At 29.1% G+C, this 27,518-nt stretch overlaps 1 protein-coding gene across 3 annotated transcripts; it reads right to left on the reverse strand.

The window, feature by feature from the left end:
• Positions 1–30: 30 nt before the first annotated feature.
• LOC105846181 (uncharacterized) lies at positions 31–27,512 on the reverse strand. 3 transcript variants are annotated; one of them, XR_010638198.1, is made up of 9 exons: positions 27,153–27,512; positions 26,962–27,073; positions 26,315–26,452; positions 25,768–26,004; positions 21,020–21,304; positions 12,754–13,029; positions 4,267–4,451; positions 768–1,963; positions 31–453 (listed from the first exon to the last, which is right to left on the reverse strand). XR_010638198.1 is itself a non-coding variant. In XM_065796122.1 (8 exons), exons 1-8 carry the CDS (start codon positions 27,489–27,491, stop codon positions 448–450), a joined length of 1,578 nt encoding a protein of 525 aa, XP_065652194.1. In that variant the 5' UTR covers positions 27,492–27,512; the 3' UTR covers positions 31–447. The 3 variants fall into 3 exon arrangements, 1 of the variants encoding a protein (XP_065652194.1); XR_010638199.1 differs by lacking the exon at positions 25,768–26,004; XM_065796122.1 differs by lacking the exon at positions 768–1,963.
• Positions 27,513–27,518: the final 6 nt, after the last annotated feature.

Here is a 27,518-nt window from a genome sequence, read left to right on the forward strand (position 1 = left end):
TTCACCTTTTTATTTATTAAAAACAAAATGTAAATAAATTTAGTTAAATTTTTTTTGTTTATTTTATTTATTCTTGCATTAATATAAATAATATAATATTCATATAAGTATAAATAATGTACTTATATAAAAGTCGAGTTTTTCTGACAAATAAATACATTTTATGTAGATTAAATTGATAATATACAGTCTACAATATTAAATAAAAAAAATTATTCAATTTTTAAAAATGACTATATATTTAAACAATACAACATATCCTAATGATTTGTTTAGGATTATATTGAGTGTTCCCTGTCGTAAGTTGTTATGCAATAAAAATTCTAGTTTCGAATTAATAGGACACAATGTTTTTAGCTTAAAATATAATAAGTTTACTCTGTTTTGTAGATCCAGTTTCGATAAAGTTGATGTCAGAATTGCGCTTTTATAGAATTACACTTCATCTCAAGCCTATTGAAAAAAATTACATTTAATTGAACAAAACAAATTTAGTCAGCATTTTCAAAAAAGTCAGCATTTTTTCATACCAACAATAACTATATATATATATATATATATATATATATATATATATATATATATATATATATATATATATATATATATATATATATATATATATATATATATATATATATATATATATATATATATATATATATATATATATATACAGGGTTGACTGGGGTAAATCCGTCCCCAGAATAATTCTACGCCCTAAAAATATATAGAACAATACAAATAAAATAAAAAACTTGAACCACCTTTAATTCATGTTTTTGATGGCTAACTTCCTGTTTTTCACAAAGTGTATGCTTCCTGTATCCATACTGCTTTAGAAATTTGTTTACAAGACTTTTTTTGGAAATCCAAAATCATCTTCAATGTAAGTACCATATATGTATTTTAAAATATATTTAAAAAAGTATTTTCATTGATTTTATTTTATCATTTATTTTTTGATGTGTTTAATATGTGTTTTTATTTCGTTTTACAAAAGCATTTAAGCTCAACTAAACATTAAACTTGTTTAAACATTTCATTATTGAGGTAGTACCTTTGGGAAATTCCAGGCTCACTGATGAAAATGAGGCTAAAACCAAGCCAAAAACTGTCTCCATTTCAGGTATAGGAAAGGGGAAAGGCAAAAAAAAAGTAATAGTGAGTGATGCCGCAGACAAATCAATTTTATGCATCATGTGTGGGGTAAATGCGGATAACCTAAAGTTTGCGATCTGATCGTTATGTGTGACCTCTGTGATGAGTGGTGCTGCTTAAAATGCTCACAGCCATCTGCAGAAGATACCAATAATTATTACTTTTATTCTAGGTGATGCATTCTCTGCTAACATAAAATGAAAAAATGCTTTCTCAGAAATCCTTTATGCATATTTATGAATATGAGTATTTTCAGGACATTTTGATCCAAAATTTGTTTTTAATTATTATTGTAAATAATAATTAAAAACAAAAATGTAATTTATGCCTATATAACTTATACATATGTAAAGAATTATACCAAAATTACAAATTTACAACGTAAAATATCATACTTTGTTATCTTAAAATACAAAATTGTGTCAACGTTGGATTTTTGTAGTTGGCGACGTCACCAACAAGAAAGAACTTGTAACTAAAATGATATAAAAAGAAGTTAACGACCGGTGTTACGCCAATGTAACTTGCAACATTGTTCTGAAGTTTTACCAACTAGTGTGCTCTAGCTGAGAACTGACATCTTTGTGTAAAAGAAGCTTTAGGTTAATAAGGAGAGTAAAGGTATGGTCTAAGCCACAAACTAGAGGCAATCACCTGAACAACATCAGGTTTACTCAGATACACAAAAAATAAATCAACAAAATTAACATTAAAAAAATACCATACAGTTTGTTGAAATGAATGACGGTAGACTGAATTATTTTGACAAATACACGTAAAATTGTTCTAGCATCTTGTAAAGCTAAAAATAGCATAGGAAGAAATGTACTATTTACATTGAAAGAATATCTTAGAAACAGTTAAATTAGTTGGTAGGCTGTTTGACGACATGTTATAATCTTTGGTAGTTAATTGCACTGTACACGTGATTCGTTAGAGTTAGATGTGGTAGATAAAGTGGGATTTTATGTGAATATTTTGGAAAACAATAGGGTTAATTTATATTAGATATTGTTTGTATTAAAATATTGTGTTGATATATTAGCAAGTTCACTTGTGTTTTTTTATACAACCATCAAAATTTAATCAAATATTGACAAATCTTTATTTTCACTTTATGAAGCTTTTAACAAAAACAAAATAGTTTTGAAAGTATTGATCTTACTTATATATGGTTGTGAACTTATGAACACATAAACGAACATTTCCTTTAAACGAAAACTAAAAGAAATCATTTTTACAATTGATGACATACTTATATATCTCTTCTGAAAATATGAATATTATGTTATATATATATATATATATATATATATATATATATATATATATATATATATATATATATATATATATATATATACATCCGGCACAAATCCGGCTCAGGCAAAAAGTTAGCAAATCCGCAAAATTTTAGCCGAATTTCTTAATTTTGGTCAGATATTTATCACACCTTTTTTCCCCGTGTTTACACGTATAATTAATATTTTGTTCATGCAAATCAATATTCTTTGCAATTCTATATTCAATGAACTCCATGTTTGTAATGGTATCCGTATTTACATTTCTTTAAAATTTAATTAGCTAAGCCTAATTTCAAACAACAGCTCACGGCGATTTTTTTTGCATTAAAAACTCCCAAGACCTTTTTATAAGAAATACGAAATTTGCTCCAATTCATCCGCAATTTTTTTATTTTTATGAAAAGTTGCAAAAAATTACCATCTTTAGCATTGAATTCGGGTAATAAATATAAGTTTATGTTGTTTTTTTTAATTTTTATTAAAGTGTAACTACATATCATGCATTTTTTTATAAAATTTGCTCTTTAAAAGTTATATAGATATTGAAATTCAATTTATTTAAAAAACTAGTACAAAAACTAGAAAAAATCAGCTGAATAGACTAAATGACGGTTCCCTTAACTATCGATGTTATTATTTATAAAGACAAATTTCATTTGGATCTCAAACTCCAGTTTACAACTATATGTCTAAATTACAGTTAAATAGTAGTTTTAAGCAAAATAGTCATAAAAATTACTGTTTTATAATGAAATACATATATATTTACGACATTAGTCATCAGACGGTAAATGTTGTAAACTGGAATCTTAGATATATACATGATGAACCCATGTGTGAATTTTTAGATTATAAGATGCATCATGGATCGAGTCTATCCACGAGTTTGATAGTAGGTTACTTTATCGGTAAAAAGATGGTTTAGAAACCATATTGAATTTTTATTAATAAAAAATAAAATAACTGTTTTTGTTAAATTCGTATCCGAAAATCTTGTAAAATATAGCAAGTGAGAGAAAATCAATAAAAAAAATTGCCGTGGCTCAACAAAAAGTTCTGAAGGGAAGACATAAAAGTAGTTAAATAAACATTTAATAAAGTTATATTATGCAGAGAATATCGATGCAAGATGGAAATTAATCTAAGCATGCTGAGCAGCAAATTGACAAAATTGAAGAAATTCCAGCAAAACTCTGGATAATAGGCTAGATAATTCTTCTACATCGTCGTTATTACTCTGACAAATGTATTGATGAAACTGTTTATTTTTGATCATTTATCAATTATTTATTTATGTTATGATATGTTATGTGAAATTGTGTCCTTCTATTTTAATAACAACAATGAAGTTTAACAAAAAACAGTTGTCATTTGGTATTGAGAATGGTTAACATTGTTGACCATTCTGAATATCAAGTAGGGATTTACATGATTTCGGCTCCTTTACATCCCTATTTTATTACCACATTCCTTTGTGTATAATTAAAAAAAAACTCATTTTAGGTGGTAATATTTAGTAATTTCTTTACAATAGTTAGACATTTTTTAATTTATTCATGATTTAAAACATTGTTGACTCTTCAAGCAACGCATTTTTTAAAAGTTTTTTTTAACGAATTCGGAACATCCATAAAGTTTTTTCTTTACCCAAATAAACTTACAGCCGCTTATCCTGTTTTTGAAATTAAGAAAATAAAAAAAAAATACTTTAATTAAACAGTGCTACAAAAACGTTTTCATCAAGACATTTGCAACAATAGATTTCTACTTTTTTTAGAATACAAATAGCTTAAATACAAACCTTTCTTTGTTCCTTTGTTTGTAAGAAAAATTGTATAGAAACCAAGTTATCAAGTAATCCATATGAGATGCCGTTTATTGAAGTAGGAAACATATTAGTGTAGCAAGTCCTGTCATTATTTGTCCACCATTTACTGCAGCTGTTAAATATGGCATTATTACCTTGAAATCGATCTGCTTCACCAGCTGAAATCATAAAGATAAAAAATTAACTTATTGGAGACTTTTTATAATAAAGTTAAAAAATATTTTTGATTTTATTAATTTTTCAAACGGACTATACAGTCAGTTGCTGAGATCTGACACCCTCTCCCTATCAGAGGTACTATTCCAAAAACAAAAAATTCAACCAAGTCTTATAAAAAATTACTTATGAATGTAAAATATACGCACTAGCAAGCACACAAACAATCACGTACGACTAGGGGTGAACAAAATCGGATATCCTGATAAATTCGGATTTTAACAACTACGGGTTAGCTTTTTGCTCACCCATAATTGAAAGTTCTAACCCAAAACTGCTTTTACGGTCCTGTTTGTTAAAATCCGAATCCGATTTTAACAAACCAGACCGGATATCCGGTTTTGCTCACCCCTACATATGACAAACATTTGGGTACTTATAACACTTATAACACTTTAAGCAATAAACTCGTAAACTTGTTCACCAAAGCTACTAAACTTGTTCATTAAAACTACAAAAGCTTTAAGGCTACAAAAATGTTGAAGCTGCATATAAAAAGATTGAAACAAAAACAGCGCTGTTTTGTTAAAAGTTTAGGAGCCCTCACTTTCTAGACACTGGGTATTTTTTAAAAACAAAAACCTTGTAACTTGACCTCCTTGCCATATACACTAGCTCCAAACAATTCTTAGAAAAAACCTGAATCACTCAACGGAGTCAATTATGTCTAAATTGAGGTAAAGTACCACCCAGCAGGGACGGATTATAACTGAGGCAATTGAGGCACGTGCCTCTGGCCCTCGAATCATCTGGCCCCCAAATTTTGTAAAGACACTTTTTGATAAAGCACGTATTTTAACTTGAAGTATTTTAAATCATGTGCCATTTGAAAAAAAGAACATTAAATTAGAAACAGCTTTCGTTATAATATATGTTCTTTTTAATACACAACAACAGTTACAAAACTCCGCAACAGGCATGAGTTGACTCAGTTGAAAGCTGAATTTCGCTGCAGTGACTTTCGCAATCGCGAATGTTTTTTAAAACCGAAAACAAAAAACAAAAAAAATTAATGAAAACTTCAAATAAGAAAAAAGAAAATGTAAAAAGATACATAAAATGTCAGATAAAGTAAAACAGAAAAATAAAATGAAAAGTATGGAAAAGTAAAGAAAAATATTTTTTTTTGGTACTACTTGCAGTGACAAATTCAGACAGGAGGGGAGGGTGGTATAGGGGTATGCATATTGTTAACATTTATCGTTGTTCGTTTAATTTATTACATTAAATGTTCTGTTAATCAGGGTTTTTTGTAAGTTTTGATTGTTGTAAGTTCTTTTGTTTTATAAAATGTTTTTTGTTTGTTTCAGTTTATAGTTTATATATTTATTATTTTTGCAATATATTTTGATTATTATATTACAATAATTATGATTATTATTTTTACTAAGTATTTAAATTTTTTAACAATAGTCGTTTTTATGTTATCGCTGTTACGTTTTGTCAGTTTATTACAGTTGAAACTGTAATTATAAACGATGGTTATATGGAAGTAAATATTGATTTATTTTAATTATTATAATTTGTATTTTGTCATTATTACTATTATTCTCGCTATTAACTATTTATTTAATATTGTTAATATATACGTGTTGTATTTATATTACCATATGTACTTATTATAATTATTATTATTTGATGTTATATTACTTCTATTAAATGTCTTTAATTATGTATAATATACTATTTATTATTATTGTTATTATTATTTTCATTTTTATCTATTATTACATTATTGTCGTTAATATTAGGTGTTTACCTCAGATTAGTTTATTACTACTTATAAATGACTTTGAATTGTAAAAACTATTGTAATCAGAAATATACATTGATTGATGGATTGATTGAGAACAATAATTTTTCTTATAGACTGTCTCTTTCTTATGACTGATCTTTAGGCTGTGTATCGTAATTGTACAATGTCTAGAAAAAAGTATGAAGCAGAGACTGTAAAACGAAAAAAAGCCCTGGAGTTCAGAGAAAAAAAAGAGATGTAGCGTGCTCATCTAAAATGGAAACTTTTTTCCATTGTACAACAGAACCAGAAAAGAAAAATTCTAGAACCAGAAAGTCAAGGTGAATGTGAAATCAGAAAAGTTTAAAATTAAGAACCAGTTGATCTTGAACCGGCTACAGCTGAAGCAGTAGTTGACACTGAACATATATAAGAGCAAGCAGTGGTAGACCTGCTAATTGTTTATGAAACTAGTCTGGGTTTATGAAAAACAGTTTCATCAAACATACAATCTTATTTTTTAGCACCGGTGCTATTGAATGTAAACATAAAGATGAAGAATTTTTGCAAACAAAACTCTCGGACAGTAGTATAAATCAAAGCCGTTATTGTACTTCTTCATTGTTTATTCGAAATCATAAATTAACTGGTGAGAATTCTGAACGTACCTTGCTTTGCTACTCATCATCAAATGGACATGTATTTTGTCTCAAGTGTAAACTTTTATTATCGGAAATTAAAAATAAATCTTCTTTTACACAAGGGTTTAATCATTGAAAAAATGGACAACGTGATGTTAAGCTAAATGAAAAAAATTAAAGTCATATATTGGCTTGTTTAGTATTTTCACAGCGACATAGTGTAATTGGTTGTGTTGATAAGGAACAGGAGAAAGCAATTTTTAACGAATTAAAGTATTGTTGTTTTTTTTTCGGCAGACGGTGGATGTGGAAAAGATTTTAGCAGAGCGTGGTTTGCCACTTCGTGGACATGAAGATAATTTTTGTTCAGTACACATATGTTATTTTATATGTAACTTTATGGGCATCCTCGAGCTATTATGTAACTTTATGGGCATCCTCGAGCTATTAGCTCTTTATGATCCTTCTTGACTGCTCATATTGATAGACATGGCCACCCAGGTTGCCTCAAAACATCATACTTATCTTCTACTATCGGTAATAAAATTATTAACTTGATGGGTCAAAAAGTACTTTTGTTTATTGTTGATGAAATACAAAAAGCAAAGTACTACAGTAAGTCAATTGATTCAACACGTGACTTATCGCACGTCAATCAGTTGTCTATGACAGTTCGTTATGTAAATGAAGGTGAGCCATTTAAGCATTTTTTGATATTCATTAAGTGTAAAAGCCACCCTGGAATTGGATTATCAAATGCATTACTGGAGTTCTTAAAGAAAAATAGTATTGACATTGGCAACTGTCGAGGTCATACGTATGATAATGTATCGAGTATGTTAAAGCTCATGTTTTATTTGTTTGTGAAAACGCTATTTACACACCTTGCTTGGCTCATTCATTAAATATTGTTCAGCAGTTGGTTTTTTGATGTTGTGCAACTGATCTACACATTCTTTAGTGTCTCCACTCATCGATGGACAATCCTGACAAAAGCGCTAGCCAAAGACAAGACACCAGTGATTAAAAAACTATCAGACTCACATGGTCAGTACATGCTGATTCAACAAGTGCTTTGGGGAAGGATTACAAGTATATTCAATCTGCTCTGGATACCATTGCAACTTATAAGCGTAAAAAAGGTGAAACTTGACAAGAGACGCTTGGTCTAACAAAACTTTTTGATGAATTGGAAAATGGTAATTTGACTGTCTATTTGGGACACGTAACTGCAAAGGTTGCCACAAACCAACAACTTCATTCAAAGATTTTAATAAAGCTGTTGATTTGTTGCAATTATTGTCTGAGTATATTTAATCGTTAAGATGTACGACAAAATTAATGGAATTTAAGAAATACGGAAAAAAGTTGTCTAAATGTGGGACAACTCTTTTCCGTATTTCGTATATAAAAGTATATAAAAAAGAAATCAAAAGAGTCAGAAAAAGAAAGCTACATTTCAATGAAGGTACTTTTAAAGAAGTTCTCCTGTTTGCAAAATATAAATTTTATGTTAATAGGCTGATTGCTATTATCAAATAATTAAAAGCAGCAATGGCTCACAGATCTGCCGCATATTCAGATGTGGCCGGCAGGTTTGGGTTCACAAACAATTTGCAAACACTGACTCGTATTGAAGTGATAAAACATTGTAATACTTTAGCAGCAGAATTCCAATGACATTAAATTCAGCTTGGGAGAGGAAATGGTTCAATACCGGTATTACGCAGTCATGCAAATGAATTCTAATGATACAAAAACAAGCAAGGAGTTGTTGATCTACCGCATTTTGCTTTATGATAGATTGGTAGAAACCTTACCGAATGTTGCAGTAGCTTTTAGAATTTACCTCAGCCTAATGGTGAAAAATTGTACAGGAGAAAAAAGTTTCTCGCAATTAAAGCGTATAAAAAATGAATGCCGTACTAAAATTAAACGATGACGGCTTGACAGGCTTTTTTTGATCTGTATTGAAAGTGAAGTGACCAAGCAACTCTCATTTGATGACATTGCTGAAAATTTGCCAGACAAAAATCTGGAAAATGTCACTTTTTCTTTAGTAAAAACAGCCCAAAAAATATTTGTGCTTCTGGCCCAAGCTACCCTTATTGCCCATTTTTTCATAATACACAAGTTGCCATAATTTTGTCAAATGACTATTTCATAGTAGTAGTGAAGTGTGTTCACTTCTTTTAAGTAAATAAGTTTTTTTTTAGTCATTGAATTTGGCATGTTGAAATACTGCATAAATGTTTTTAATGTGGTCTTTAAACTTTGTACATTGAATCTTTTTTTATTTACATTTATACTAATAGCTAAATAGTAAAGGTTGGAGTAACTATTATGAAAACAAGTTTACACTTAGGTAAATAAGTTACGATTAGTTATGTAATGTAAAAAGAAGCATTTGAGCAGTTTGCATAAGCAGAAAAATAAGCTTAAAAAGAAGATGTCTACTATCTATTTAATAAAATATACCGTATCAATATTATCGTATTCAATAGGATTTTATTAATACAGCTTCATTCGATAGTAAAATACCATGGTATTATAAATGTTAGCATGCAATAATATTTACGAGGCTGTCATAGAAATCACCCAGCCAACGCTAATTGGTCCAGGTTGCAGCAGACGTTGATCTAGCATCAATCGAAAGCTATGTTGATAACACAGTAGCAGAGAGCCAGCTGCCCCAAATGAATATTGAACTATTAAATTGATTAATAATTGCATTGCAATGGTTTTCTGAGAAAAAGTCTTATTTTAACAAGCAGTAACAGCATCATTTTCGAGTTGACTCGAAAATGATGCCTGACTTGGATTGGATGGCCAATACTGGTAGAAACTGAAAACAGACAACTTCAACAAGTTTAAAATTTACAACTTATCAAAATATTAAACAACTTATTAAACAGTTAAAACTAATATCCATTGAGCCTAATATTTCCAGAAACAATTGATTTAATTCCTTGATACAGGTTCTGATTGGTGGTATTTGGATAAAATCCAAATACCACCAATCAGAACCTGTATCAAGGGCACAGTTGCAGTTAACACCCAGCCAAGACCAATATCTGGTGAAGATAACACAGTTACAGCACAGCTATAATTGTGCTCATACAAAAACAAGTATCCATTGCTTACTTTTTATGCATTAAGCAAATCAGAGTACGTGTGAATAAACAATTTGTAACTGATCTGTGTTGTCAACAATATCACAAATGTTGAATAAAAAAAAAGTAAAAACAAACAAATCACTTAATGTTATTCAAAATCAGTGAAGCAGCATAAAGACTTTTCCCCAAAGATGGCCAGTCATTATTGTTGTTAAAGAGCATGCCGTTTTTTACAACAACTTTTTATAGCAATTTCTTTAGAAAAAAATAGACATTCGATATTTTATTTCTATTTGTCTAGTCTATTTATTTCTAAAGAATTTGCTATAAAACTTTTTTTTCTATAGAAAAAAGTAGATAAAAAATTTATATAAAAATTTCCATAGAAATTAACAGAGTTTCTATAGAAATTCTATAGAATTCTATAGAATTTCTATAGACCATATGAGGAGTAGACTTGCAAAACCAGATAATTTCATTCTGAGATAATGGCAAAAAATGTGTTCCAGTAAATCGAACAGCTAAAAATTAAAAATTAAAAGTTAAACAATAGATATTATTAAAAGAATGTTGAAGACAAAAATTTGAAAATCGTGCTCTTTTGATCTTATTTTTATTACAAAATGAAGAAACGTTTTATCTGGTTTTTCAAGCCAATTAATTTTTTAATCTAGTTTTGATCAAAAATTAATTTCTATCTGGTTTACAAAAAAGCTTTATGAAGTCAACTTGACTAGTGACGATTTTAATAATCAATATAAATGTGCAAGACGCCCCTCTGCCTTAGAAAATAAGTAATTTTAATGCTTGATATGCTTTTTTTTTAATATAGGTGCCCCAAGAACTTGTCACAGAGCACCGCGCAAGTAAATTTAACCAGGAAGTTCACGCCTCTTTCCTTACCGTGACACGAAAATATGTCCAGAGCTCGTATTAAACCAGGATCTCCTGCGCAGTGGTTAGAGTGTTAATAGGATTGAAGTTAAAACTCAATTGTAACTGTTTAAATATGGTTTTTATAATTTCAGTGAGTTTTTTTATATGTGATTTGTTTCTTAAATAACATCCTCCAGTTTTTCAAAATGTTTTTTAAACAAAATGTTGATTAGATCAAATTTTTGTCTTGTTTTGCATCGACAATAACTTTTTTTTTTAACTGGTTTTGCACGGACTGAATAATTTAAGGAAGGTAAAATGTTATTAAAATAGTGGCTTTTATATTTAATTATTGTTTGTTAAGATGTAGGAGTATTAGCACTACAAAAAAACATTGCTAAGTCTTTTTTAAAAAAAATTGAATTATCTGGTTTTGCAAGCCCACTCCTCATATGTTTCAAAAGTTTATAAAAATTCTCTAGAACTTTTTTTCCTGGGACTTGACATGCTGGAAAGAATGTGGAGAGGTAAAAGCTCACAATTATTACCATATTTTGAAATAATGGTTAGCAAGTTCGCTTAAAAAATACATTGAATTAAAATCAAAAAATACTGGAACTATTTAAAGTAAAACCATTTTTTAAAACACTGGAACAACAAAATGTCTCGGTGCTAAATAACACAATTGAAATCTGAGGCAAAAAAAGAATTTCTTATTAACATCTTCCTAAAATCAAACAAAAATTTTTACTCAGAAGTGGCAAAAAACAAAAAGATAGTTGTGTCAGCAGAACTTTTCTGGAACAGTTTAACAAAATAACAATGCCTAAAAACGGTAAATCTGGGTCCACAGGTTCGGAAAAAAACTTTTCCTCCCACGAATACGGACCGACACAAAATACCCTCTTTTAATTTCTTCCCAACAGACTACCTTTTGTAGCCTTGTTTGCCAAATGCACATGGCAATAGACTGTTTAAAGTAACAAATGCAAAACTTGCGAAAAAATTGAGAGCAATCTTTAATTCTTTGCCTACTGTCCACCTTCTGTTACAATATGGAAATATTTTAAACATGTATATAACTCCCTGACAACCCATTACAATTTATCTTTAATAAATTAAATTTTTTTGCTTAAAACTGCGAATTTATTGGAGAAAAACCCTATATAATTAAAGTAATTAATATAGTGATTAAATTATTCTTTATTATTGTTAAAGTAAAAAATCAAAAATAATAAAATTAGAAATGTTTGAATATTTCTTCTGAAGACTCATTTGTGTTTTATGCCGACCATATGTTTTTATACAGAAGTTTGTTTTATAAAAAATTTTATTTCTTTGGTACCAAACTTTTAATCACTTTTTCATTTGGTATAAAACTCAAATTATTGAACTATTTGAACTTAGTAATATTTCAGATCAACGCTTAAGTTTGCTTTATGATGCTATAAATATAAAATATGCTATCAAATAAAAATTTTGAAAGAATTTTTCTTGAATAACCAGCCATATCAGGTGAAGTTTTACTTTTTTTTTCCGGATATGTTAATTAGATAGTATTTTGAGATTCTGAAGTACTATAACAAAACACTCAGATCCTAACAAAATATTTAAGTAGCGAATTTAAAGAAAGCAATCTCTCTGATTTTTTTTTAACCTCAGTTAAATTGCTATCACAGTTATAGTTGCTGCTTCAAATTTGTAGGGATGGGTAAACTGCTATTGTAGCAACTATAACCTTGTGAAATTAAAGTTTTACTAAAAGACGTTTCACATTCATTTACATGGGGTATGTGTTGAACAGTAACGCTTTACAAAAATTAAACTATAGGTTTCATAAAAATAGTTACAAGTATAGTAAGTTAAATAAACTTACTTCCTCGTGGATCGTATCTATCATAGTTAAAAACGTATTTTTCAACACTTGATCCAACCCTGACATTATAATACATTGTACTAAATACAATATCTTCAATAAAAAAGTAATCAACTCTCATATCCGTTATGAAAGTGCTCGTTATCTGATTGAGTTTTTTCAAACCAGTCCATTGCTGATTTACGAGACCAAAACCATTTTCATAATCTTCATAGCTTCTATCCCAAAATATTGGCTCCCAGCTAGCGAAACGAGTCATCATTGGTAACCAGACTTCTATGATTGTAAAATACTTTTATGTTACATTTAGTCGTTTAATACATATGCATTAGTTTTTAATACATTTATTGCTTATATTGTTAGAAATTACTGACACAAAACAAAAAAAAATAAAATATACTTATGGTCTCAATAGAAGAGACCAGTAAAAAGATTAGGAAATCTGGTTTTTCTTGTTTATTTCATATATATAACATAAAATACAGCTAAAACACTAATTTTTAATTTATTTATGAAATATTTCAGTCTGATTAGCTTAGACCGTCGTCAGACGTAAAATAAAATACAATAATAATATCACAAACGTACATAAAAAATATAAATTAATTTTTTGAAATAGCATTTTTGAATTTTTGTACTTGAAGTTTTTTTGTCAAATAATAAATCTTCTCGCTGGAAAAAGTTGTGATCAATTGTTTTAATGACATTTCTTGGAGTGCTTGATAATTTATTTATTTAACATATAAAACATTTTTAATTTATTTATGTATAACCTCAGCTTTTTTTTTTCTTTTTTTATATTTTCTTGTAAATTAAAATAAAAACAAAACAAAAATATTATATGCAACTTGAATAAAAGCTCTACTCTACAGTAACTTATAAAACATTAACAAAAAAATTAATTTTATATTTATTTATTTAATTTAAACTTCTTAATGATTATTAAAAAAATTGTTGTTTGTATGGACTGGAGACAGTGGCACTGACAAAGAGACAAGTGAGGGAGATGGAGGTGTCTGAGATGAAGATGTTAAGATTCTCACTTGGAGTGACAAAGAAGGATAGGATCAGAAATGAGTTTATTAGAGGATCAGCACATGTAGCATGTTTTGGAAATAAAGTTAGAGAATCGAGATTGAGATGGTTTGGACATGTACAGAGGAGACAGGAGAGCTATATTGGAAGGAAAGTTTTGGGGATGGAACTTCCAGGTAAGAGGAGAAGAGGTAGACCTAAAAGGAGGTTTATAGATGCATTGATGGAGGATATAAGAGTGGCTGGTGTGTCAGTGGAGGATACTCACTACAGGGCTAGATGGAGGAGCTTGATCCGCTGTGCGACCCCTAAACGGGAAATGCCGAAAGAAAAAGAAGAAGAATGATTATTAAAAAAAAGATAAAAATTTCAGAATATTTGCAAGAAATAAACAAAAGATAAATAAGAAAGTGTTTAAATTATTTTACTTTATTAATACGGCCTACTTAAATTTATATAATGTCAAATATGTTAGTGTATTCTACAAAAAGGGTGCTCAATCAGGCCCGTAGGTACAAAAATTATAATGAGGGGGGAGGGGGCCGTACTACCTCAAAATAGTTTTAAGGGCCGTTTTTTATTTTCAAGTCATTATCCAGTCAATTTTTTCAAAATTATATTTTGAAAAATTATTGGGAGAGGTGGGGAAATGCCCCTGCTGCCCCCCGGTTGCTACGAGCCTGCTCGATTTTGTTAAGGAATAAAACAGTAAGTAATAATGCACTAAATTAGTACTAGTTACACTTATCTTGCTTATAACTTATATACAAACACTTTATAATTTTAAATGTAACTGTAAATTTTTTATATAGGCATTGTGGGCTTTTGAAAATATTTGAGTTAGGGGTACATATTTCAGGATAGACCAAGTGAAAATAGGGGTTTTGCTAAATATGATTTTTGAATTCTAAACATCGTTAGATAAAGCGGTAGACTCTTTGTATTTAACGATATTAAATGGTAACCTATGATTATTATATCTGATTTTCCAGTTTTTTTTTTTTTTTTATACATGTTTTATTTTACAACTACAAAGTAATTACAAGTTATCAATCACTGATTGGCAGTAAAGATATGCAAATTTAAATCATAAATGTAAAGTTCAAAATATACGAGGTAAATAAAAATATAGTTGCTTACAACTCCGAGACATGAATAAAATAAATGCCAATTACAACAAGATAATAACGTGTAAGTAAAAATAATCCGAGAAATATATCTCTATATTACTCCAATTAAAATTAAAAATACAATAAATAAAAATAATCTGCTGATTTTTTGGAGGAGAGTTTAGATGTTTCACTATAAGTTAATTTACCACATTTCAAGATAATGTTAGTGTATAAATATGATAAAAACAAAGTTTGTGTAAGATTGATAAGAAGAAATACTTATTTGTAGTCATAGGAAGCTCGCAGAAGACTTAAATCAGTCTTGTCATCGAGTACCTATTTCTTAGACGTGTAATACACATAAAAAATCAGTTGCATACGTGGTATATATGTACGTGTTACATATATACCTTGTTATTAATATTATTTTTATTATCGATTTGTATTAAAAGTTAAGTTACATTTATTTATTTATTTATTCAAATTTAAAAAAATTCCTTACAGTTGTTTAATTTAATTATGGTAGATTTTAGCTTTTTTTTCAGAGAGTGTTCGTTGTTTAAGTTTAATAGTGATTCGTTTCTGGAAACTAATTTGTTAAATAAATAGGGACCACGATATGTAATTGAGAATATTGAGAGTCTTGTTGTTTCAAAAGGTATCTTAAAGTTGCCTGTTGCTCTTGTATTGTATTTATTTATATTGTTTTTAAAAAAGTGTGCTGTAAAATGGTCTGGAACCAGACTTAGTTTATATTTAAACATGAAAAGTATGTTTTGAAAAATATTTATTTGGAATATATTTAGTGCGTTCATTTGTTCCAGTAAGGGTTGAGCATGAGTAAATTTGCTTTTGTTGTATACTAGTCTTGAAGCGTGCTTTTGACGTAAGTAAAGTGATTGTAATTTGTGGGTACTGCCCCATGCTATATTGGCATACATGAGATAGCTATGTATGAATGAGAAGTAGATAAGTTTGAGACTTTTTTGTGACAAAAATGGTCTTGCCTTGTAAAGTAAACCTATGTTCTTTGATATTTTTGTGTTTATGTAGTTTATGTGGGGTTTCCAGGAGATGTGTTCATCAATTAGAACTACTAAAAACTTTGTATTCAGGGCTCTTTTGATGGATATATTTTCTATATTAATTGTTGGTAGGTTCAGGAGTATTTTTTTAATTTGCTGATTAGAGTGAAATAGTATATACTTAGTTTTTTCTATATTGAGTGACAGTTTATTTGATTAAAACCATATTTTAACTTTTTTTAGTTCAGCATTTGTTTTTTCATAGAGGTCTTTGATTGTCTTTGACGAGTAAAATAAGTTTGTATCGTCGGCAAACATTATAGTTTTAAAGATATTAGAGGCGTTTGGAAGATCGTTTATATAAATAAGAAACAAAAGAGGAGCAAGAATGGAACCTTGGGGTACACCATATTTTGTTTTTAGTAAATTTGAGTTGCTTTTTCTATCTATAATAACACACTGTTGTCTGTTATCAAGGTAGTTTTTAAACCAATTTAAAGCTTGATTTTTCATACCATAGTTTTTCATTTTTGTAAGTAAAATCTCATGGTTGACGGTGTCAAATGCCTTTGACAAATCAATAAAGATCCCTAATGTGAATTTTTTTTTTAAATGATCTACTTATTCTATTTGAGACGTCAAGGATTGCATGCTCGGTTGAGTGTAGCTTTTGAAAACCATATTGACCTTTATTGATAATTTTGTTAGTTTTTAAATATTCATTTAATTTATTATAGATTATTCGTTCTAGGGGTTTTGAGAATACCGAAAGGATAGAGATTGGTCTGTAATTGTTTAAAGAATTGGTTTCTTCTGATTTAAAGATTGGTATAATTTTAGAGATTTTTAGTTTATCAGGTACAATACCTGTTGAATTAAATATTTGGTAAATTGGATTACGTATCACCTCAAAAACATCTGAGACTACTTTGCAAGAGATATCATCGATTCCTGGGGACTTAATTTTAAGTGATTTAATAGCTATTTCAAGTTCGTCTTGATTTATTTCATTGAAATTTAAAGAGCAGTGTGAGCCTGTTAAGTAACTTTTAAATGTATTATTTGGGCATTGAATTTTCGATGCAAGATCAGCACCAATGTTGGCAAAGTATTTATTAAATTCATTGGAAATATCTCGCTTGTTGTGTGATTCACTTTCATTAATTATTACTCTAGAAGGCATTTTGTTAACATTAAATTTACTTTTACCAATAATTTCGTTCATGATGTCCAATGTCTTTTTTAGGTCACCATTAAATTTTTGTATTTGATTAGAATAGTATAAAATTTTGTGTTTTTTTTTTTATTTTTTCAAATAGGTTTTTGTATTGCTTGTAAAGGGAAAGGTTTGCTTCGCTTCTATTTTTTAAGTATTTTACGTATAGTTTTTGTTTTTGTTTTGAGGATTTTCTTATTTCTTTTGTTATCCATGGACAATTTAAATATTTTGTTTTTATTTCTTTTTCTTGAATTGGAAAACTTTTATTATATTGGAGGATAAATAAATTTATAAAGTTAATGTACGCAGAGTTTGTGTTTCCTTGGTCACATTCTTGGTAGACCTTTTGCCAATTTTTTGCCAATAGCAAGTCCTTAAATTTTTGAGTAGACGTTTCATCGATAATTCTTTTATAACATAAGATTTTTGAATTATCAATTTTTTTGGAATTTTGTGACTGAGAGAAGTATATTGGAAAGTAATCTGAAATATCTAATTTTATTATTCCTGATTTTAGAGAAAGATCTTGTATTGAGTTAAGTAATATATTGTCAATAGCAGTAATAGATTTGGAAGTTACCCTGGTAGGTTTGTTGATAATTGGGAAGATATTAAGTTGAAACATGTCGTCAAAGAAATTTTTAGTAATAGCATGCTTGTTGTACATTAAAATATTCATGTTTATATCTCCAATTATAAACAACTTTTTCTGTTCTCTATTTTTTGCAATTATATGTTTAATATAATTTGAAAATTCACAAGTATCACCATCAGGTGGTCTGTAGCACGTAGAAACTAGAAAGTTCTTTGAGGCAGTGTTTATAACTTCCATTGTGAAGACCTCACTATTGACATCAGAGTTTGAAAGGTCATTTCTTATCCTAGTGTTTAAATCATTCCGTATATAATTCACAATTCCTCCTCCTCTTTTGCAAACTGATCTTTCTTTAAAAAATAATTTATAGTTGGAGGTCAGAGTTTGTTTCTGCTGCTTCGTCAGAGCACCAAGTCTCTGTAAAGCAGATCATACTGAAAGCATGCTTGCATTCAAGGAGAAAGTTTTTTAATTTGTCTATATTAATAAGTTTCAAAGTCTATTGTTTCATAAGCCATAATGATTTTTTAGAAAATAAAAACTTGTAAGAAAATGCGCTCGCTTAAAAAAGCTGTTTATTTTTTAAAATCTCTGCAATAAATTTTATCAAATTTAATGATGGCGTACTTACCAGCCTTACGAAGTCTTTTAACTTCCTCCCACAGTTTCTTTCAATGTTCTATTATTTCTTTCGCGTAGTCTTCGTTTATGTATAGGCCAGTCTCTCTTAATTTTTTTGCGTTATTTAGAACTTTAGTTTTATCTGAATAATTCAGCAGTTTGAAGATTATTGTTCTTGGTAACTTATCATTTCTTGCATTTCCAATGCGATGGGCTCTTTCAATTTCAATTTCGTCAGATATGTTAAGTTTGTTTTTAATTATTTCTTTTATCGAGTTTCGACAGTCATCCCAGCTTTCACCTTCTTTTTTCTTTACGCCATCGATCCTTAAATTGTTTCTGCGTGAGCGGTTCTCTAAGTCCACTGATTTTTTTACTAGATAGTTTATATTATACCCTAAATTTGTTGTAATTTTTTCCAATTTTTTATTTATATTTTCTTCTTGAAAGTTCAAGCTCTCTTAAATTTCGTAAATTTCTCTTTCAATGATGGCATCTTTTGAATTGCTTTCTTTTGCTTCATATTCAAGTTTGTCGAGTCGTTCTGCGAGAATTTTTAAGTTTCCACTTATTATTAATTTAAAGTTTTGTTCTTGTTCTTTTAATAATTTGCTTGTTTCTGATAGTATAAAAGTTTTTTGTTCTTCAAGCTTTGTTGTTATTAACTTTTCGATGTTTTTTAACGTTAGATCCATATTTTATTTTTTTAATAAGATTAATAAAAACACGTCCGTTCACAAACGCGTCCGTTCGCCAAAAAAGATTTTTATCTGTTTAACCTAAACCTTGTTTTGCCGGTCTGCTTAACCTAAACCTTGTTAGGCTGGTTTTTATTTATAATGGTGCATTTATAAATAACATTCATGGACCAATACTTTGCATTCATGGGCAATTCTGACTTGTTTTGGCAACTTCATTTTACATCATTATTTTTAATTTTTTGAATTTTTTTTTTGTTATGGTTTTTGATGATTTTCTTGATATTATCAGTACAGCTGTAACCTTGTTAGATTGAATGACCGTGAAACCATAGTGTCGAGACTTAAGATCCGCCGGACAAAAGTTCTCAACAGTTTGGGCGAAACTTTGTACGAGTTGTGCTTCCTAAAGTCCTATTTCAATGCACATAAACCATACTGTATCTTTTTGTTTTCAACATATCTTTCTTATGTATATCTTTTTATTCTTAACATTATTTCTCCATAACATACTTTTATTAATTATATTTAATGTTGTGTTGGATTGTTACAAGATATATACTATATCTTGTAATAATCCAGGGTTCAATCCCGAGATCATGAGACTGACCATTTTCAATCCTTTAAACCTAGGTTTGAAAAAGCCTCAGGAATATTATTACTATCTTTACTCACACATATTTTTAAAATACTTTTTGTTTTAATTTTCTACTTTGTTGTGAAAATGAATTTTATATTTGTAAATCATATGAATGAAAATATAATAAATTCTAAAATCAAGTTTCAATCAATCTTTAATATGTATATTGTTTATGTATATGTATAATGTTTAATAGAAAATTATTATTCAGCTACCTAAACTATCTTAAACCCTTGTAAATGGTCGCTTAAAGTATAACCTAAACCCTCTTAATTGAATCGGTTTTTGATAATGCAAGCAAAAGTAAGAATACGTTGGTAGGAATCTAAATAACAAATTTTTAGGAGAAAAAAACAAAGAACCAAATTTTATTTGCTTTTTTATCTGCTCACATTACAATTAAAACGTGTTTAGAATTAAGTATGTGCTTTATCAAAATATTAGTTTTACATTTAAAAATAATATTTTGATGAAGCACAAACTTAATTCTAAACACGTTTTTTGGATTGTTTTATCAATAAACTTCAAAGATTTTACGGGTGTCCGAATGATTTCTAAAAACGGTAAAATCTTTGTTGAAGCGAATCGAGAGAAATCGAGAACTTGTAGACAGTTTAAATTTAGAAAAAAAAACAGTCAATATCTAATAGACGTGCTAAGTGGAATTTTCATTCTCTGGATGATCACATTTTGGAGAAGTTCATGAAATCAGCTCTTTTTTTTTGCGATCAAGTCTGCAAAAGAAAGCTACATATGGTATTGTAGGTAATGCTGATGATAATGACAAAGAACTGATAAAAACATTTATTGGAGCAGAAGCATTATTCAATTCTAGACTTTTAACCGCTAATCAGTTAACTCTTTTGTCAACTTTTCATTAAAACCAAATTTTTTTTTGGTTTAACATGTTCATAAACGAGCCTCCATGAATTTACTTTCATTCTTAATAGTATACAGCTTTTGATTTTAATTAAGTATTTTTTTATTTTTGTATTTAAAAAGACTACTACCTCTATATTAACTTTATATTACCTTTGTATTACCTTTATATTACCTTTATATTACCTGTATATGAGGTAAGTTCAAATTTTTTTTATCTTTAATTAAATAATCATTAACTTTTAAAGGAAAGTTTACTAAAAAAATTAAATCTGAAAGAAATCCCTCCAGAGTACCACTCTATGGACAAATCTGAGTTTTAAGTTTTTATTAGAATTTTAAATAAAAAGTATATGCAAAACAAATACAAAAAAGCAGTTATCAATCAGCAAGATCTGTTTAAGACTTGCAAGACAACCTGTCATACAAATTTTAAAAATACCTGCAACGCTTGAAAGTATTGGTGCTGAAATTGTTTTAAAATAAGAACAACCATTTTTAAAATTAGCTGTTTGACCATGAAATCCATAAAGACATTTACAGTCTCCATTGGTTTCAGCTACCCCACTTGAAATATACCCATTATTTGTAGGATTTGATTGCCGGTATGTTTGACATAAGTTTAAACATGTTATTGGTGAAGGAGCTTGAATATCGTATGTCATATCAATTTGAACGGCATGTCTGTTATAGAGCCTTGTTAATGTGCAATCAGTATAATAACGCCCTAAATGAAAAATCAACGCCCTAAATGAAAAACCAAATATTAAAAGAAACTAATTAAACCGAAAAAATATTTTTAATTATATTTGCAACATTTTTTCATTCCATTTTTATTTCCACAACTTTCCGTCTATTGTTAGACACAATATCTATTTCATTTAACAACTTTAAAATGTTAACGTTTTAAAGTGATTCAATAAAATAGGTTAGTATTGTTATCGACTTCGAATAAATCGACTAAAAGTTGACTAGCCGAAAGTCGAAATTAGTCGACTTTGAAAAATCGAAAAATCGATTTAACCGACATTTAATCGATTTAACCGACTTGGAGCCCTGGGGTAAAACTAAATTGCGAAGCTCTATAAAATCACGTCGTTAGTATGATTGTAATAAGTTTTTGATGTATACCCAATGTGTCACAAAGGACGCTTAATTTGAACCTCTTTTCCCGAGAAAGTTTTTAGAAGTATGATAGTACAAGTATGTAAGAGTACATTAGAGTTGGTTTTAAAACCTTTCATCATCGTCCGTTAAAAAATAACTGATTTTAATTTTTGATTTCATTGCTCTGAAAAAATGCGTAACATTTTCTATTAAAAACATTTGAAACTTGTTTGAACATATCTATTTTATAAATAAGCAATGTATTTACAAATTAGAAACAACAAAAACAAAAAAGAATTACTCTTATTAAACATAGTTCTTAAAAATTGATGTTGAAAGATAATTTCTTACATATCATATGTTATCAGAAGTTAAAAGGAACGCTTGTATTTACATGTATTTACTAGTATAGGAATTCTTTGTGTTGCTTCACATCAAAAAGAACTTTAGTCAAGCGTAAAACGCCTCAAGTATCTCAATGCAATTCAACATAATTTATATACAAACTAATTCTCTTTATATTTACAATAATGTCTTTATATTATATATAAATACGTTTTTATACATATACAATTATTTACAAGGAACACAAATCGATCGTTAGCTTTGAAACAATAATTAAATATAATTAGACTATATAGCTTGCTTTTTTAATCAATCAAATGTTTTAGAAGATTCTTAGGGTAGTCCGGGTGATTACTGAGCCTTTTAAACCATTGATGGTTGAAGTCATGATGTAGTGTTTCTGTTGTTTGCTCTTAATAAATGCCCAGTAAGCGGTTGTGGTAATCAATAAACTGTGTTACATGAAAAAAGACAACATGCACTTTGGAGTGACACTCGTGTTTGGAAGCCTAAGGTAAGAATCCTTGAATTCTTCAATGAAGATCCGATGGTTGTCTTGAGGAATATTTCTAATGGGGGCATGAGGAATTTTTCCATGAATGGAAATGCTAAAAAACAATCATGCTTTTTCGCAAGTTGTTGAAGCAAGTCAACATTTCATGAAACCTCTATGCACTTATTGTCAACAAATTCCCCCTCCGTGAAAAGGTTATTGTTGAAAGTTCATCATTTTTGGCCCCTTTGGTGCATTTTTCCGCTGCAGACACAGACACTTGTAGAGGTGGTTAACAACACCAAGAAGAAAGTGAAGTAAAGTTCCATGGGTGGAATGAAGACTATGATGAGTGTTCCTTAATGTAACTTAATTGACTTATAATTGACTTTTGCACAACATTCTGATAGTCCCAGGCTTTTTTTGTTTGGGTACCTGCTGCTTGGAAGCCTGTATAATCAGCCAAATGTTTGGAGTTCACCACTCTGATGAAGATTTTTTGACTCAACGTCACATCAGGTAGACGGGTGAACACCTGAGTGAGACTGCAAACCAGAAATAATGTTTGCAGTATGATAAATTCATTTAACTGAGGACCTCTGATTAGAACTAAAATGTTGCCTTGAGCTTCAACATCTTTGCAGTACACTAATAGACGTTTAAATGTGTCTGAAAATTCTAAGATGACAAACAAGTCAATTTAACTAAAAAAAAATATTTTTCACCTGAAGTAACTGGAAGATGTCTTCTTATTCCTTGACTAAGACGCATAGTGCCATTGGGGAAAGGAACCTTTTTTTAGCTATAATAGAAAAAGCTACTCTTTCAGTAGCTTTTATGTCTTTTGCAGCAAATTCAAGCAAGTTTTGTCAAAGCATTCCTATTGTACATTTATGTAAAATCCCTCTTTCAATCAGTGAAAAGCATGCTGAACAACGTTTTTCAACAACTGGCTGTTCTTTCAGCTGACAATTAGCTGAGGGCTTCCAAACTTGGTTTTTCCCATATAGCAAATCATGTAATCACATTCTCTTGCTGAAGGACGGATCTTTATGTTTTGGTAGCTTGACCAAAAACTTCTTGACAGCGCTTAATCATAAAGTCAGTCAGTTGCTTGTTAGCTTTTTTCAAACTGAGAAAACTGACAGTTTTTTTGTTGTCATCATAAGTTTTTGCTTGATTCTGCATTTTAAATAGCTTTGCACTTATATTTTAGTCAAAAGGCACAATAAAACTATTCGCAGACCTTTCCCAAATCAATTAAGGGTCTAGGAACTCTTACTTAAACAAGTTGCTTATCTTTGTTAGTAACTTATATGACAAAAATATACAATTTTTATGTAAAAAAATGTTTTATTTCATTTGATTAATAATCTTGTCAATTGGCCAAAAAATCAAAGTTTCAATTCAATTTTTCTTTCACAGATGATGATAAAAGATTTCAAAACTAACTCTAATATATTCCTACATACTTGTACTATCATACCCCTGAGGGTTTTTCTTGGGAAAAGAGGTTCGAATTAAAAGTCATTTTGTGACACAGTGGTCGCAAGTATTGAAGACGGTCTTTTTTTAATTAAGACCTAAATCATTGGGGTTATGAAATAGATTGTCCCGTTGTTGAAACAGCCCTTCTCTAATGTTATTTTACTCCATTACTATTTAAATAATGTTGTATTAAAAATAGAAAGAAAATATAAATTACTTTATTATTTTTATTACTATTTATTTCAAAAAAATAAATTATTCCCATATTTTAATAATAAATTAGTCGATTTAGTCGAATAACAAATTATTCGACTAAATCGACTTTTAGTTATTTCGATTTCAAAAAGGCATCAGTAGATTTTAGTCAACTTTAGAAAGCACATTAGTCAATTTAGTCGACTGTCGAATAGTTTAATTGTCGTAACAACACTAAAGTAGATATAAATATTATTAAAATTTTGCTAATACTAAGATTTTTTGAAAAAAATTAGGATTGCCATGATCATTCTACAGCGTAATATTTTTTTTAGTACAATATGCCCTTCTTTAGCCAAAGGTTAAAAGAAGTTAACACTAACTAAAATTTTATTGGTAGTTAAGGCTTTTTACGTTTAATACTTTTATTTTATTCTTTCTATTTGACTCAAAGTTAAAAGAAAAAGCTTTTAAGTGACTTCAACGATGCACACAAAAATCACAAACAGTAACATAATCCACGCGCAGAATGGCTACGATAAAATTAACCTCTTTAGGACCAACCGCAAATTTTAAAACTTTCTGCTAGCCGGCCACAAAATCAATTAAACTCATTTCTAAAGCTATACTCTCCTTAAAGTTAACAAAAAGGTTTGCATGCTCACAACCAGTTAAGCAAAACCAGTTAAGCACAACCAGTTAAGCACAACCAGTTAAGCACAACCAGTTAAGCACAACCAGTTAATCACAAGAGTTCATAATTAAGTCAAGAAGGTGTAGTACTTATCTTCTTAAGAAGGAAACAAAATAATACAAGTTAAACAAAATAATACATTTAAAAAGTAACTTTCTCATAAGAAATGAAATAAAAATAAAATTTTTGGTCTTTGAGAAAGCTAACTTCCCAAACATGGAGCAAACTCCAAACTTTTGTATGTTTTGTGATAATTGGAGCCTGGGAAGTGTGATAATTAGAGGAAATTGGAGAAAATTGTAATAATTGGAGCCTGGGAACAAAAAAGCCCCAAAAATTTGCCCTAAATCTCTCTTCCGTCCTTAACGTGAGAGCAACAAGTTGGTAAAATACTTTTGTGCTATTCTCAATTAGACTTATATTCATTGATAAATTTTAAGTTTCATAGTATAACCTTTCAGCGTTCAAAAACTATAAACATATAAAGTTTAAAACCCCCTTAAATTGAGGGGGTTCAAACTTTAAATAGTCATATTTTTTGAATTTCCTCTAATGAATATGTCTTCAGTCCCAGCAATTATTTTTGTTGCAGAGTTGCAATGGATCAATTGACATTTTGAGAGTTCCACTGTAGTTTTGTTCATCGGTTACATAGTGGACCATTATTAGCAACCGCCGAAAGTGGCTAGCCAATGACTAGCCACTATATCACATGTTGGAAAGTTATCAGCTTGTTACTTGACAAGTAATCAGATGCCACTAATGGTTCACAAAGCAATCTCTGTGCATTATAATCTCTTTAAAATAAATCATTATGCTTTAAACAAAAATATTTAAATTTAAAAAATTGCAACTAAAAATAACTTACCAATGGAACAATAATCTGTTTGAGTATAAATATTGGGATGATAGTTATAATCCCAATGATAATCATAGATTTCACCAATAATGTTTCCGCAGAAACAACCAGTATTGTAGTAAAACATTTGATTAAAGTTTTGAGCTGCGCATGATGTAACGCAATATGATATTGAAAAAGTATTTGTTGCATAATAACTATAAAACGTCAACTGTAAATTTGGCTGCAATGAGCATGAGGTATTTACTAAAATAAAATTCATACAAATTTTCATAAAATAAAATTCATACAAACAGTTGCCACTAATAATTCAACTTTGTGAATCATTAGTGGCAACTGTTCAATTGGCTAGCCGTTAACTAGTCACTAATTCACATGTTGGAAAGTTATTGGTTGGCTACTTATTGAGAAGGCTACTAATGATCCACTAAGTAACCTTTGAGCAAAAATTCAATGAACCGCTTGAAATACCTACATAGATTCACTCCAAATCCATTACAAAAATGTTTGCTGGTTTGTGATTTATAAAACTTTTTAAAATTCATAAAATAATTACCTAATGGGTTTTCTCGGTTAACTTTTTCCATCTCACATAAAATTTCAAACGACAAGCCATTTGGACCTATTTGAAATATTCCTGTTTTATTAAAACCGCGATCATAGTGCTCTTGACAACTCTTTGCTAATCCTGCTGCTAAAAAGAAAGCAATATAACAAGGTCAGCCAGTCGGTTCCGCAAATATTTTAGAAATTTTGAAGAACAACTAATTTGTTTCAAATTAAAATTTTGATGTTTTCATGTACAAACAGAGCAAATTTTTATCAGGCTAAAGTTTTCAGGGCATTATTCTAAAAAAATGCAGATATTATTTTTACTCCGTGGCCGGACAATTTACCTGGTTTAAACCTCAGCAAAAACTGTTATGTAGAATTAAAGACAATAGTTTTAAACAGAAACTACTACTTTTTTTATAGTAATACTATAAAAGTTTTTTTTGATTACTTGTGTGATCAAGACACTTGTTAAAATACTTGTGTGATCAAGACACTTGTTAAAATACTTGTGTGATCAAAACACTTGTTTAAATTTTTATAACTTCACTCAAATGGAAAAAAAATGATCTAAAAATTTCAAACAAATTTTTAAGAAACAAGTAATTAATATATATAAATTTATATATATATATTGAATATATATTTTACCTTCAGTGCAGTTACAAATATATTGACGACGGTTTATTGCAGCACATGACGGTTTGCATTCACATTTTCCACAAGGATTAAGTGTTACACTGCAGCTGAGAGAACAGTTTGGCTGCAAAGAAAAATAAGGCATACAACAAAAAGCTAATTTTAATAACTTTTTTTTAGCTTTTTATTCGATTTTTAATTACCGGATTTGCTGTAATGAAAATAAATCCTTTAGCGAATTGAGTTGCCGGGAAATCGTTGTTAAAAATTCGGCACGTAAACGAAACATTTGTCACCATTTGTACTTCTATTGATTTACACTTGTCAATATTATTATAACAAATATTAATACATTTATTATAATCAGGGTAGTTTGTGTAACTCCCAACAAATTTTGTGTTGTCTATTATTTGTTTATTTTTGTAAACAGTGAAAGTATATCGAGATGGTGACTTTCTTGCAGGGTAAATATACTGCGTCATTGTATATGTTGTTGAAGTTAACATTACAATCCAGAAGAAAATATTTTTATTGTCTTTCATTTTCAGCTTAATCTAAATCTCTATATA

The sequence above is a fragment of the Hydra vulgaris genome, chromosome 04 (assembly GCF_038396675.1).
Source record: "Hydra vulgaris chromosome 04, alternate assembly HydraT2T_AEP".
Classification (NCBI taxonomy): Eukaryota; Metazoa; Cnidaria; class Hydrozoa; order Anthoathecata; family Hydridae; genus Hydra; species Hydra vulgaris.